The sequence below is a fragment of the Mesoplodon densirostris genome, chromosome 20, assembly GCF_025265405.1.
Source record: "Mesoplodon densirostris isolate mMesDen1 chromosome 20, mMesDen1 primary haplotype, whole genome shotgun sequence".
Taxonomy (NCBI): Eukaryota; Metazoa; Chordata; class Mammalia; order Artiodactyla; family Ziphiidae; genus Mesoplodon; species Mesoplodon densirostris.
Window position 1 is genome coordinate 13,767,460 of NC_082680.1, and position 16,006 is coordinate 13,783,465.

The window sequence follows — 16,006 nt, forward strand, 5'->3', positions numbered from 1 at the left end:
GGCATTTCTGGCTTGGTGTCGGGCATTGGACTTGACGTCCTTAGAGGTCCTTTCCAACTTTATGATTCCAATACATGAATTGTCCATTGGGACTCTACTTCTTGTAACAGCAAAAGAGAAAGATAGACTGATTTAGTGGACAAATAGTTGATGACTAGCAGCTCATATTGACTTTCTGATCTGGGAGGAGAGATTGGGAAGGTTAGAATCTTTTGTGGAGGTAGTCTAACAGCCTCTACCTAAAGGCTGTTCTATGTTAACAATATTTAAAGCAATAAATATTTATTAATCTTCCTTTGATTCACAAAAAGACTGTCAAATAAGTTCTTATTATGAAGGCTACCATATAATGTGAGTGGGCATACAAAGAGGCTGATTTCTTTCTTCAAAATGTAATTAAAACTTCTTTGAGAAGGGGCTCATACCTTACATGTCTAATTAATACAAAAGAGATCTATTTTTAATGTAACAATTAAATCCAAAATTGAGGGGACCTCATTCTCTAGAATTCTTACTCCTATTTGATATAATAGGAGTGATACGAAATTTAAAATGGTTCAGAGCGACTACTAACTTTTATTACTGAAGATTATTTTATATTCCCAAAGTATTTAACATTTTCTAATATTTTGATTCTGAAGCATTAAATATATTATGTTAAGTTGAATTATATGAAATTACTAATCTTCTAGCTTTGACTCTCCAAAATGGCAATCTCTAGTTCAACCTAATAGTATTCTTTCTGTGGTTACTTTTATAAATAACAACAGTATGGCATTTTTGAAGCATTGCCATGTTCCCTAGCATGTGCCTTAATGGTCCACATCTGAGTAGCTTGGGCTAGAATTTTACTTGGTTGAAATGTCAGTGATATTCATGGTATACACATTCCAACTACCTGATGTCCCTGGACTTTATTTTATTTACTTTCTTATTTCTCTTCATTCTCATTTCCCTCAGGTGTCCAATGTAAACATATTTGTAGTTTTCCTAACATTTTTCATGCTCACATACACATGAACAAACATGTACAAATACATATATAAAGAGAATTTTTTTCAAACCCAAATGAGATCATACTGCATACATTGCAATGCAATTTACATTGTTTTAAAAAATGTAATATATTATGGAGCCACCTGGCTTCGGATTTAAACTTAGACATTGAAATCTATTTATGGGTTGGAGGTGGTGGGCAGGAGTGGGATTCTCCACATGGAAGCTTGTTTTTTCCTCGACGAAGCTGGGTAGTTTAGGATCAAGTGGCTTTAAAGCTAAGGACATCCTGACTATTTAATTAACGACTAAATGTGTGTGTGTAAAAGACACTAATATGCACTGTGAGAATTAGAACTATTTAAATACTCTTCATCCCTTTCCCACTTCTGCTCCAAATGCCATGAATATTATAAAAAAAAAAAACCCAAGGAACCCTCAACTAACCAACCAACAATCAAACCAACCAACCAACTAACCAGTCACCAAAACATATGGGTGTATTTCAGGGTCTAGAGAGGCCGGGGTAGAAGTCATGAGAGATTATTTATTATAAAGAGACTCACTTTAGTGGATGCTGAAATATCACACCCCCAGTTACTTTCTAGAGTATATTTATACTTGTGGGTGCATGTTAGTCTTAATTGGACCAAGGTGTTTAAAAATATTTATTAGAAGGTTCTCTGCTTATTGGATTAAAGGAAGGTTTAAAGTCTCTTTCAAAACTAATATTCTGTCATTATATTTGCAACCTTTGGTATAGAAGCAAATTAATAAAGATTCAGTTTCCGGCAAATCCCACTTCCTGACCCTCTGTGTCCCCACCCCCCAACAATTTTTAGGTAAAAAACAACAAAAGCACCTGTGAGTTATCTTAATTAAATATTATGTTCCTTTAGTTCATGCGATACAAAAACTTCAAGGGTTATTAACACTTGCATTTACTTAACACATTTTTGGCAAGTGACTGTTGTTTTTAATTAGATTTTTTTTTTTTTTTTTTTTTTGCGTTACGCGGGCCTCTCACTGCTGTGGCCTCTCCCGTTGCGGAGCACAGGCTCCGGACGCGCAGGCTCAACGGCCATGGCTCACGGGCCCAGCCGCTCCGCGGCACGTGGGATCCTCCCAGACCGGGGCACGAACCCGCGTCCCCTGCATTGGCAGGCGGACTCTCAACCGCTGCACCACCAGGGAAGCCCCTTAATTAGATTTTTAAAATGTTTTCTACAAGATATCAGTTTCCTTTGGTTTTTTTATTTTTAGAGCAAAACAGTCATAAGGGATAGGAGCTATTCTTGAGACAAGAAAAATAAGAACTTGTGGGGCATTAGAAAGGTATTTACAGCCACTTTCATCATCCAAACAGGGTAATTCTGGAAAGAAAGAAAGGTCAGAGAAAGGCATTCAAGTATGACATTCTGTGAGTTAGTGATATTATACCTGCAGCCAATAGGTTTGGAGAACTTTGAACTCTCTTCACAGATGTTAATGTAACAGACATGGCAGCACGTTTGCGAGCACACCCACCGCTATCTGGAAGCAAAAAAATGATATAGCAGAGGCCACAGCAAAGGATAAAGCACATGCAATATCATGCATTTTCAGTGAAATGTGGCAGACATCCATGAGAAAGATGGTCAGAACTAGTAACCATGGAATACATCTGCAGAATTTACACCCACCCCAAACTAAAACAAAACAAAACAGAAGAAAAAGCCAGGGGTCTGTCTTAGAAATAGATACCAATGATTTAATAAAAAATCAGATTTTATACTTAACATTTTATGGGTTTTCTTTAAATAACACACAGCTATAGAATTCAACTTTGTTTATACCAACTTTGTTTTAAATTCAACTATTAAATTTACAAGCAGTGTAACTAGCTTTTAGAGTTATGAATAACCTGTATTTCAGGATTAAGAACTATGGTATAACATACTTTTGTATCCATCATATAGGTTTTACTGTATTCTAGCTATTATGATTCCTGCAAACAGCTTGAAGAACCTCTTGAAGTAAAAGTTGTTAGCTGTTATAGGTATAATATATTTGATACATAAGATTCATAAAGAAAAACAAATGGTGTTATGGCAATACTGTGTCTTCCCATGATTATTATTAGTTATGGGAATAATTTGCCTAATTGAAATAAAAAACAATGTTGATATATACAGTACTGAAATGACCATGTTTTTAAAAATTAGTTTTTGTACTTTTGAAAAATATGTATATGATCTATATATTTTCACTTATGCAAATCACAACATGAAGCAAAATAAGTGAAAATTCATCAGGTATTTTAATATGATTTGAGAAGTTTAACATAACAAGACTTCTAAAATTGGAAGGTTAGTGTTCTATTTACGGACAGATTCCAATTCCATTCCCACATTCCTTTTTATTTGGAATGTGCAATAAATAGTTTTGCTCATTCCCCTGCAACCAAAAGAACTTAAACTTAATTCTTTTTGAAAGTTGTAACAAGAAGATAAATTCTTTAACCACCAATATTAAACATAATTATTATATATTGCTGCATGCTAGTCTTATATATTATTTTTCTTTATTTCTTAAGGAGTGTATCCACTTTGTTTATTGGATGTGAGAGAATTTAAGAGTGCTTGAAAGTATGATTGGGGCTAATTGTTGGTAAAATCACAAGTAGTAAGGTCAGCAGACCTTAAAATTGATAGAATGATTCTCATGTCAAAATATAATTTCTTAAATATTGATATATGCTTAAAATAACAATTTCATAATGCAGATACTAATTAAAACAGAAAAATGACTTGAAACAACATACGAAAGTAAATCAAACAAATCAAAGACCAAATACAGAAAGACATAAATGGTAGAAACATACAACAAAATGTATCTTCAGGAGAGGCACCAATAGGATTTTAGCAATCTCTGCAAACTGAAAATAGCTACGAGGGATGAGTGTTTCTGATAAAATGGAGGTAATATAATTGAATATGCAGTATATAGCAGCTATCAATGTCTAAAAGGGTTAAGTAGTCCAGGGTGTTGAAAGTGTAAATGGAAAGCTCTCTAAGAGATTTAATTTTCTAGTTCTTTTAATTTTGAACATCTGAAAACAAGCAGAGATGCAAAGGGAAAATTTCAGAATGAGGAGACCCAAGGTCACTGATTAAACCTTTGCTTTCCAAAACTCTGTGTTGAGCACCCACCTCAGTGGATTCACAAGGGTTTGGGGACACCGTTCACATTTTTGAGGAAAACACAGCGATATCTATCAGACAGACTGCATACACCACTGTCCTGAAGTAGTTCCCAGTTTCAGCATGAGAGGTCGTGTTATCTTCCTGTAAATGATGTCATATCTTTGTAAAGCTGGGTTTTTGGTGATTGCTGTGATGGAAAGCAAGTGCCCTGTGAAAGTAACCTGGACCAGTAAATGGGAGTGGTGACGTACAATCTAATTCCAAGTCTGAGAAGTTTTGTAGCATCCAATACGCACAGACATCCCAATAACAAGTAACTGTGGTTATAAAGAATGAGATAAAGTGATTACTTTTCAGTTGAAGTATATTATTTTTTCAGATTGCTTCCAAGTTGATAGAACATGAGTACTTACTAAGTTGTTTGCACCTAACTACTTAATAAATACAACTGTTAGGTACTTCTTTTGGCTTGAGAGTGTGGTGGAAAATTACTGAACTATCGTGGCACCGTAAACCAAGAAAGTGTGGGAGCCTCTGGGTTAAATAATTTTTGTATTCTAGGTAACTCTAAGAACTAGATAAAATGACTGGAGAATGAGTCTTTATTAACAGGTTAATAAAGAGCTTAATTTGAAAAGTTGAGGCATTTGTGAAATCGCTGGAACAGAGAAATCTATTCTATTCTGTTTCTACTTATTGTGTCGATACTTTCTGCTATTTATTGAAGATATCTTTAAGATCACAAAATGAGGGTGCTGTCTTACATACTTAGGTCATCCCAAAGAATCCTAATGCCACCGTTACCTTCACACTCATTAATGACCTGCACATTCTTCCAGGCAGCGGCAAGATTCTCAGTAGCTGTTTCTACTGCTGGAAAACACTCACAGGAGTAAACCACATACAGTGAATCATTTGATGTCTTACTCTCTTTCCTCCATAGCTAAGATTTTCCTTAGAAAATAGTGGATCGAAAATTCCAAGAGTACAATATACAAAACATGCTGTTTTGTATATTTTATACATTATTTAGATACTTTAGTATGAAAAATGTATCACAATTCCCTTGGCTTGTTTATTATGTATTTGACTAAAAACAAAGAGCTGCTTTAAAAGAATCTTTTTTTTAAAACATTAGTGATGGAACATTGAACACTTAAATAGTAATATATCCCTTTAATGATTGATAGGTATTTAAATAATGAAGACCCATTCTATTTATTGGATATTTAGGAACTAATTTCTACTTCATCTTGAGATACAGTGACAATGCTTTTTTCAACTTCCTACAGTATTATTTATATATATTTTCAAAAGTGGTATGTTTTTAGAGCAACATTATAGTATTTTAACATTTTAAACAAAGGGTTCCAGTCACTTCTAATTAATTATGTATGCGTATGTTTGAATACCATATTTTACATGCATATATAGATGTATAAATTCACTCATATAATCAAAATATCTATGCAAATTAGCATTCCATATAAAGCCCAGCTTATTCCTTTTAATGAGAGGAAGTTTAGAGGGTTATATTCATGCTGCTGTAACAGTAACTTGGCTCAAGTACCCTAGAGAACTAAACAAATTTACAAATTTCTATTTGCCTACTTTGTTCTTATGGACTGAGTTCTGTGAATGGAAAGGTTAATTACTAAATGCATTGTAATGAATATGGCATATTTAGTATAATCACATATTATACCTCTGTCATAATAGGGTTATAATAAATAGGAAAATCAGACTCCACAAAATGAAGGATATTGGGAAGTTATGCTCAACTTAGGTCTGCAGGAAAATGCCGTAGAACAATAGGTAAATATAATTTCCTCCTGTGCACGTCCTGCTGGAGTGATTTTGCAGTTTCACAGCATGACTTACCATAGCTCAGCTGTGGGCTCCCTATTCTATTTGCTTTCTTCAATCACTTTTGCCTAATAATATTTTCCTTTCATTTCCCATGTATACTTCTGTCATCTCCAGTTGTCCAAATGACTTTTCTTGGTTCATTTCCAGGGTTATAACTTCTCTTGATTTCTAAGCCTTCCTTGTATATTTCAACTGTTTCCAATATCCTCATCTTGCCTGGGCTCTACACACCGACGGGCTGACTGCATCTTCAGGGGCCAGCCCACCTCGAATTCTCTGAGGTCGCTTACGGCAGGTTTCTGCTAAGGGGCAGCCGCAGCATCATGTTCAATAGCGCATGGCTCTACACTTGATCTAGGGATTAGATATTGGTTTTCACCAGTGGTTGTTAATCCTCCCTTGAGGCATTTTGATAACAAGAGACAGCAGAAAGGCAACCAGCTTGACGTGAGGAAAATGCCTTCCACTATCCTTTCTCCTTTGCTGTGGAGCGACAGCACTAAAACAACTTCCCAGTGATCACTTGTGGGTAAGCAGTGCTATTTTTAAAATACAGGTTACAAAATTTCAGTGAGACAGTCGTTTTCCAGAATTATTCAACACTGAATATAAAAATTTCAGGGGGAGAGGAAGGTGAAAATATAAGCTACAATGCTTATATTATGGAAAAAAATCATATGTATCAAGCAAGTATCAAACATTTTTACAGTTAATCTGTATACGGCACAAGAGTTCAGAGCATCCCTTTTATTAAGCTATTTGGAGATACTGTTCCCACATCAAAAAATAGAATGCTTAAGACTTTAGGTGTATTGTGTCTGTGGATTAATGAAGCTGATTTCCTGTGAAGCTTTGGCACTCTATCTATGGTCGCTGTCAACATAAAATGTTGACAGAACGGGGGGTTTTAACTATTTTCTACTAGAGCAACTTGCCTATGAATTTAACCTATTTTAAGTGAGAGATTTCAAATGTATGCATTGAATGGCATGCTACCTCTTCCTAGGGTTTACAGGAGTTAATGTCATGATGTGATTACAGAGAAAGGGAGTAAGAATAGACAGAAAAACGGAAAAGTCTACTTTTGATAGCTATAAGATTAAAACACAAAAACAAGGAAATCAGGTAATGAATTTAGACTATCTAAGAAACTCAGTATCACATTTAGGATCAGCAGAGTGCTAAACTAATGATTTAGGGCCAAGATGATATTTAGAGAGCAAGGCTGAAGAGTTAAAACTAACAGAGACAGCATACCTGTGTTCATTTTGACCTTGGAGGGTTTGTTATTAAAGTCTTCAGTTTTCCTGTAGAAAAAAAATGATGTATTAATTTGTTCACTAGCATGGGGAACAAAATATCATGAAAGAGTGTTTTTGTTTTTGTTCTGTTTTGGTGTACCTGTGAGTTAATATCACATGATCATTAGTCTTATTTAAATTACAGTTTAATAAGGTGGCCAGAATTTATAATTCTATTCAAGTTAAACTTCAATTATTATTGGTCTTATTATCCTAAACATAAACTTATGTTTTTGTTTAATGGTGACCATTGACGGATGAAAATGGAGTGGGGTTTTCATTGTTAAAAATTAAATTGCTAGGGGCTTCCCTGGTGGCGCAGTGGTTGAGAGTCCACCTGCCGATGCAGGGGACACGGGTTCGTGCACCGGTCCGGGAAGATCCCACATGCCGCGGAGCGGCTGGGCCCGTGAGCCATGGCCGCTGAGCCTGCGCGTCTGGAGCCTGTGCTCCGCAACGGGAGAGGCCACAACAGTGAGAGGCCCACGTAGTGCAAAAAAATAAAAAATTAAATTGCTTTCATAAACATTTATAATAACAGTTTTTGTTCTCTAAGCCAGAAAGGATCACTGGTTGTTAAGCGTCCTCTTCCAGAATTTTAATAAGCACTCTGGTACTTTGAAATCATTACCTTACATTATTCAATTTATTATACTCAATTTGTTATAGAGTTAATTTACTACCAGGGAGTGTTTAATGTATTTAATATGTATGTTGAGCAAATAGTCAAAGAAGATAAGATTCATATATTTTTACAAAGATGCAAGAAATAAATGATTACTACAAAACCCACTTCTGTTTCAGTATCAGATATAGTGGGTTTTCCCATTGAAGTGTTTGCTGTTTAGCAATTGAGATTAATTCATTAGAAATGGTTGGGAAAATGGTGCTTGTTGTAGAAAAACATTTTTTAATATTTGTATTATTTATTGACGTGTGAGATGACTTAGTTCTTTCCCTGCATATTCTCTTAGCCCATTTTTAGAGTTTCTTACTTATCTATACCCTACAACCAAAGAGAAAGGATAGGCTCTTCAGGAAGCAGTTCTTTTAAGAGGAAGAGCTCTCTGAAAGATGTTTAACCCTGGCCACTTTGCCTTGGCTCCTGAGTAGGGCCTGTTGTTAATGAACGTGAACTTCCCCTGTACCACACATTCAGTTTCCATGTGCGTTAGCACTCTAACATCTGATAGTTAAAAATTTTTTTATCTATACCTCATGGATGAGTAGGGATAGGGTTGAAATGAAATCATCTGTCATGACCTGTCAAGAAAGACCTTCAGTAAATAAGTTTTTCTTCATTCTCTAAAAAGAGCACCAAATGAGCTTCCTGGCTTTCTGGTGTTTGCCCGTCAGGGTTCTGGCCCTGTCCTCTTTTCTGACCATGTCTCCGGTCCTCATATGTTCTGCTCTAGTCACCATTCATCATTTTCTTTCAACATGGCCATCGAAGTTCACCTCTTATAGAAAGCCTGGTTCTATTTATTACTAATGTGAAATTCTAATCATAAAATTAAAGTATCCAATTGGGAAGACTGGACAGCTACATCAAAAGAATCAAACTGGACTACTTGCTCACACCATGCACAACAATAAATTCAAAATGGATTAAAGACTTAAATGTAAGACCTGAAACCATAAAACTTCTAGAAGGAAATAGAGGCAGTATGCTCTTTGACACTGGCCTTCATAATATTTTTTTTGGATATGTCTCCTCAGGCAAGGGAAACAAAAGCAAAAATAAACAAATGGGACTACATCAAACTAAAAAGCTTTTGCATAGCAAAGGAAACTATCAACAAAACATAAAGACCGCCTACCAAATGGGAGAAGATATTTGCAAACAATTTATCTGATAAGGGGTTAATATCCAAAATATACAAAGAATTCATACAACTTAACATCAAAAAAATCAAACAACCCAATTAAGAACGGGCAGAGGATTTGAATAGGCATTTTTCCAAAGAAGACATACAGATGGCCAACAGGCACGTGAAAAGATGCACAACATCACTAATCATCAGGCAAATGCAAATCAAAACCACAATGAGATATCACCTCACACCTGTCAGAATAATTATTATCAAAAAGACAACAAATAACAAGTGTTGGCAAGGATGTGGAGAAAAGAGTATACCCTCCTGCACTATTGGTGAGAATGTAAATTGTTGCAGCCACTATGGAAAAGAGTATGGAGATTCCTCAGAAAATTAAAAATAGAACTACCATAAGATCCAGCAATTCCACTCCTGGGTATTTATCCAAAGAAAACAAAAGCACTAATTAGTAAAGATATACACACTCCTATGTTCGTTGCAGCATTATTTACAATAGCTAAGATATGGAAGCCAACCAAGCACCCATCCATACATTAATGGATAAAGAAGATGTGGTATAGGGCTTCCCTGGTGGCGCAGTGGTTGAGAGTCCACCTGCCAATGCAGGGGACACGGGTTCGTGCCCCGGTGCAGGAGGATCCCACATGCCACGGAGCAGCTGGGCCCGTGAGCCATGGCCGCTGTCCGCAGCCTGTGCTCCGCAACAGGAGAGGCCACAACAGTGACAGGCCCGCGTACCACAAAAAAAAAAAAAAAAAAAAAAAGAAGATGTGGTATATATGTACAATGGAATATTACTCAGCCATAAAAAAGAATGAAATCTTGCCATTTGTGACAACGTGGGTGGAACTAGAGGGTATAAGTGAAGTAAGTCAGGCAGAGAGACACAAATACTGTATGACTTCACTTATATGTGGAATCTAAAAAACAAAATGGAATTCCCTGGCGGTCCGTGGTTAGGACTCTGCACTTTCACTGCCAAGGGCGTGGGTTCAGTCTCTAGTCGGGGAACTAAGATCCCACAAGCCGCACAACATGGCCAAAAAAAAATTTTTTTTAATAATTAAAAAAACCAAAACAAATGAACAAACATAACAAAACAGAAACAATCACAGATACAGAGAACAAACAGGTGGTTGCCAAAGGGGTGGCGGGGTGGGGAGAAGAGAGAAATAGGTGAGGAAGATTCAGAGGTACAGACTTCCAAGCTGCAAAGTAAAGATGTCACAGGTATGAAATGTACAGTGTGGGGAATACAGTTAATAATTATGTAATATCTTTGTATGGTGACAGATAGTAACTAGACTTAATGTCATGATCATTTTGAAATGTATAGAAATATCGAATCACTATGTTGTGTAACAGAAACTGACATAGTGTTGTAGGTCAACTATACCTCAAAAACAAACAAATGAACAAACAGACTCGTAGAAAAAGAGATCAGATTTGTGGTTGCCAGAGGCAGGGAGTAGGGGGAGGGGGAATTGGATGAAGGAAGTCAAAAAGTACAAACTTCCAGTTATAAGATAAATAAGTACTAGCGATGTAATGTACAACATGATAAATATAATTAACACTGCTTTATGTTATATATGAAAGCTGTTGAGAGAAAATCCTAAGATTTCTCATCACATTGAAAAATATATTATTTTCTGTTTCTTTAATTTTGTATCTATATGAGATGATGGACGTTCACTAACTTATTGTGGTCATCCTCTCACGATGTATGTAAGTCAAATCATCATGCTGTTTACCTTAAACTTATACAAGTGCTGTATGTCAATTATATCTCAATAAACTGGAAAAAAGTTATTTAAACCTACAAAAATTTTTAAATGTGAACACCAGCTAATTATAATGATACCTTCTACCCCAGGGTAGGGGGAGAAATGGGGTAATAAAACAGCATGAAAAAAATACACATAAATGATATGAGATGTATATACGAACCAAGAAGAGAAGGATTTTATCTTTTTTACACCTAGATTGAATTACTAATACCCGGTACTCAATAAATACTAAAGCGATGAGCATATAGAATGGATAAAATCACAGTACTGATGTTCATCCCAGTTTATATTTTAGAGCTATAAACTGAAAACAACACAGATGACATCCTCATTATGTAGTGTTTTGGTATCACCTGATTGTGTATAGTGTCACATTCTGGCCCACCCACCCTGGAAGGACACTGCAGCAGTGTAGGAGAAGCAGGGCAGGAGTAATGTGTACGGTTGCCACATCTAGGACTGAGAGAATTACCACAATGTTACACTGAATTTTACAGTAAAATTTCACAGGCCAATTGACGTTAAATAGTGAATGAAGGAATCTTTATTATGATGAGTTTTATCTCTTATTTTTCAGCTGGTATAAAGAAAAAGGCACATTTCTATTTTCTTTTTCAGAATACAAAAATAAATGTGGTACATAGCTAAGTATGTAGCCTTAATACCTAATGTAGCCTACTTGGTAGCCTTAATACCGCCTGGATTGAAGGGAATGCCAATGAAGTCAGGGAAGAAGGCAGTGGTCAGTGCAGGAGCCTTGAGAAAACTCCATCAGATGTATTTATTTTAATGTCTCAGTAGCAAAACTCCTAATACGTTAACCTTAAATGGACAAAATAAATGGAAAAGTAAAGCCTCAGGGGATGTCTGTGACCACGGCTGACCACGGCTAAAACAAGAAGGAATAAACAAGTCTCCAGAAAAATGAGGACTGTAAAGACATTTCCCAAATTCTATTTATCACTCCTTTTCAAAACACTTGATGTTTAAAGCTGTTTTAAGTTTTAAAACTGAATGACAAAGACAGTGTTTGAGCTGGAACAATACTGATTGATAAAGAAAACATCAAACAGAAGGAAAGTTAACTCTCAGAACACAAAACCTGCTACTCTAATAATGTTTTTTACCAAGTTAGGGAGCTAATAATCAGCATTTGTTGTTTGAATTCAAATGCCGATATTTACAAGTATCTGACACTGAAAAAAGTAAAATAGGATTAACGGGAACAAAGAAAGGCGCCACAAATCCTTGAGCTTTTCATCTTTAAAGTGATGTATCCTGTTACTTATAAATGTAACACGTGAGGTTTTTTAACTTCGCATTGTTTTAGATGTCAAAATGTGAAATGACTAACTTCCTAATCAGGCAAGACATTTTCCAAGTTTTAAAAGAAGAGCCACAGTGATTGAGCTCTGCAGAAGAACCCGAAACCGAAGGCTTCTTGGGTGACTAATAAAAATGCATGATTCTATTTCCATTATTTGTACTAAAGCCATTAACAAGTCCACAACTGAGAACTCTCTTTAGACAGTTTGAACTAAAGCGAATCTAATCTCTTTTGTTCTGTTCTGAAAAAGTGTCTTTGATTGTACTTACATAACAAGCACAGATTATTCTGGAAAGCATCAAATTCCTGGAGTGTTTGCATGCTACTAGGAGAGACAGTATTTCAAGTATTCTCTTAAATTGGAATTGAACCAGGTCCAAGACTATGAAAACTGACCATAAAATGCAAACTACCTTGAACCTCAGCAGATAATCCACAGAGCAAAAACTATCTGTACATTAGAGTATCTAAATGATATTCAACAGGTGGACCAGAGATGTATTTACTTAAGTTCAGTTCTTGCTGAAGTTTTTATATAAAAGGCAACATTATATGTATCCAATTTGTGTATAGCAATGGATTTGTTTTTCTCATAGGTCAGAGTAGGGTTCTTTCCCAATATGCATTGGCGGTAGATTGTGCTGGTTGTTCGTGCATGGATAAGACATGATTTGGTGGCTATGGTCTTTTAATTCTGCTTGAATTTCAGTGATCAGATCTCTCTCTCTCTCTCTCTTTTTTTTATGGATCAGAGTCGGCTTTATTTCCAACATGCGTATGACAACGGTTGGGTAATTTAAGTTTTGAATGAGGATCCTAAGATGTTTGATTGTTCATTCATGGGCACCAACATGACTTTGTGCCCATAATCTTGTAATTCTGCTTGAAATCTTTTGCTTATGAGGCATCCCATTCTGAAGAGGAGCAGAGGCAAATTCCCTCCTCAATTTTGGCCAAGAATTCTGTGTTAGTCATTTTGTTTTTATAGACTTGATTTTAAGCACCAAGACCAGCTGTACAGCTATAGGACTACATTTTAGCTCGGCTAATGTGAGGAGTTTAAGATTGGAGCCCAAAAGATTTTCCATGGAATAATTTTAATCCAGTAAATTGCTAGGTTATTTTAAATGTGAATTTATTCTATTCACAATTCATATATAATTCAGAAAAAAAGGACTCACAGATAGTCAAAGTGGTGGGAAAACATTGAGGGATGTTAGATCTCTTAGAGATATTTTAAACACAAGAATAAAAATACGGTGCATATTAATTTTATGCACCAGATTTTAGCCTGAATTTACTTTGAAATGGTATATGTACCACTCTTTCTGCATAAACTACCCTGAGTGGTCAAATCCTTTCTCTCTCTGTGGTAGGATTAGCCCTATTCATAAATGCCAAATGATTTCACTTTTCAATTATAGCCAAATGACTTAATTTAGGTTGTTGACAATTATCTTTAGTTATCTCTTCTAATATATTAATGTGCTGCTTTGAAATGTTCATAGGAAATACCCTAAGTAGTTTATTATGTCCTTTACAGTCCCTGAGCTTAGAAAAATGAGAATCCACGTCTCCCCCTTTTCTGAATGGTTTCTCTGCGTTAACAGCCGGTATATGATGTCAACTCAGGGACTCCTTTGCCTCTTGAGTGGGTTGTACAAATCATCTCAGTCAATAATGAGGGCAGGGCTTCCCTGGTGGCAGAGTGGTTGAGAGTCCGCCTGCCGATGCAGGGGACACGGGTTCGTGCCCGGGTCCGGGAGGATCCCACATGCCGCGGAGAGGCTGGGCCCGTGAGCCACGGCCGCTGAGCCTGCGCGTCCAGAGCCTGTGCTCCACAACGGGAGAGGCCACAGGGGTGAGAGGCCCGCGTACCGCAAATAATAATAATAATAATAATGATGATGAGGGCAGCCTCCACATAAGAACTTAAATCCCTCCCAACATTCCTGAGCTAATGGTGCCTGAAGATGGGTCCTTCGTATTCAGAAGCCAAATCATCCACAGCATTTATATGTGAATGGTGGGATCAGAACACATATAACATCATTTCTAGGAATAAGGCAAAATCATTACTGTGAATAGTGATGAATGAAAGGACACGAGGCCATTGACTATTTTCATAAAAAATACACAGTGTTCTTTCTCATTATACCAAATTTCATGATACCTGGAAAAACTTCCTGAAGAGCACCATATGTTTTTCAAGGAAACTAGCAATTTTCTTTCTGAGACTTTACAATGCAAGCTAGTCAAAATGCGTGTAGATTTTCTGTAAAATGTATACTAGTTAGAAGTCAATCCTGGTAGATAATTTTCTTTCTGATGCTATTCAAAGCCTCAAAGTCTGTGATTTACTCTCTTTTTTAATTATAAAAGAATACTGGTTTCTTTTTGCACTAAATTGTCATGTGATTTAATATTGCTCTAGTATCCTGCTTTCATGGTATCTTTTACTTTTATACTACAATACCTAAGGATGATTATAGGATACATCTAAGTACTTACAAATGCATTTTTTCTAAGACAAAATTATTGATCAACTTGATAGTACAGTACTAGAAAATTTCCATTGGTTTCTATTCTATAAATCAAAAGCCAAGTGTATTCCTAATGAAAATAAGCCAGAACCTTAATGTGGATCTGGTGAGTCAGGCACATCATCAAAGAAACATAGAAAGAATTAGACTATAGAAATACATGTTATAGGTGAACTGAATAGTGTTGGAAGGATAGGTCTTGAAGTCAAGTGGGCCTGGATTCAAATCCAGTTTTGCCCATTTCCAGCCATCTAAATGATTTATAGCAACATTGTTATCATCTTCGGCAGTAGCAAGTAGCAAGTAGGCAGTAGCAAGATCAACCCCCCTCCCCCCAGTGCAGCAAACCATCCCCGAATTGGATAACTGGCATCATGCCCAGTCACCAATATTTTGAATATTTTGAGACAGACTTTTACCTTTGATTGAGTCATGAGAGTATAATCTAGACTTTCCTGAAAACACACAGACTATATTTTATTGCTTTAAATTAAACTAAGCCACCACAGTTCGTAAGGTTTATTTGTATGTATTTTCCCATTACTCAATTATTCCATGCCCAACTTAGCAACATATTGGAATTGAAAAGGAATTCTGCTTTCCAGGCAGCTTTTCTTTCCTCCTTAAACAGAGCCTTCTTTTAGCAAAGTTCTCCCCCTGCCCCCCTCCACTGCAGTGAATAAGAGGAGACAGACCTAAAGAAATGATTCAATCAAACACTTGCCTCCTATGCCAGCTAAGTCATTGCTATTGAACCTAAGGGAAAGTGACACTTAAAGGTTGTGATAATTAGCCTTTAAAAAAAGACTTTCCATTACCTTTGACAGCTTATAACCCAAGGTGATGGTTGGAGGAAAGAGATGTCTGTAAAATGTCACATAAAGAATTGTGTGGCAGATTGCAGAGTGATAGCATCCTGATGACAGCCATTCCTGTTTAGTTCACTAAGTGAAAGTATCTCCCCTGCTTTCCACCATTGCAGAGAGTACCATAAATTTCTACTTTGAGGAGCAAATCTTTGATCTTTGGGAAAAAAAACGTTTACTTCTTTCTTTCTGATTTGGAAGAAGTAAAACTGTCTCTATTTGCAGATGACATGATATTACATATAGAAAACCCTAAACATTCTACCAAAAAACTTTTAGAACTAATAAACA

General features: G+C 36.2%; 1 protein-coding gene across 5 annotated transcripts in view; it reads right to left on the minus strand.

Annotated features, from left to right (window-relative positions):
• Positions 1-16,006, minus strand: part of SORBS2 (sorbin and SH3 domain containing 2) — a 173,760-nt gene that overhangs the window by 88,621 nt on the left and 69,133 nt on the right. For 4 of the 5 annotated variants that reach the window (XM_060085826.1, XM_060085825.1, XM_060085823.1 and 1 more), the window contains exons 2-3: positions 7,308-7,357; positions 2,437-2,529 (exon numbers count right to left, since the gene is read on the minus strand). In XM_060085826.1, the coding sequence (XP_059941809.1) occupies positions 2,437-2,529; positions 7,308-7,317 (103 nt within the window). In that variant the 5' untranslated portion in view covers positions 7,318-7,357. Of the gene's footprint in view, positions 1-2,436; positions 2,530-7,307; positions 7,358-16,006 lie in introns of those variants that run through there. The other variant, XM_060085820.1, reaches the window with a different exon arrangement.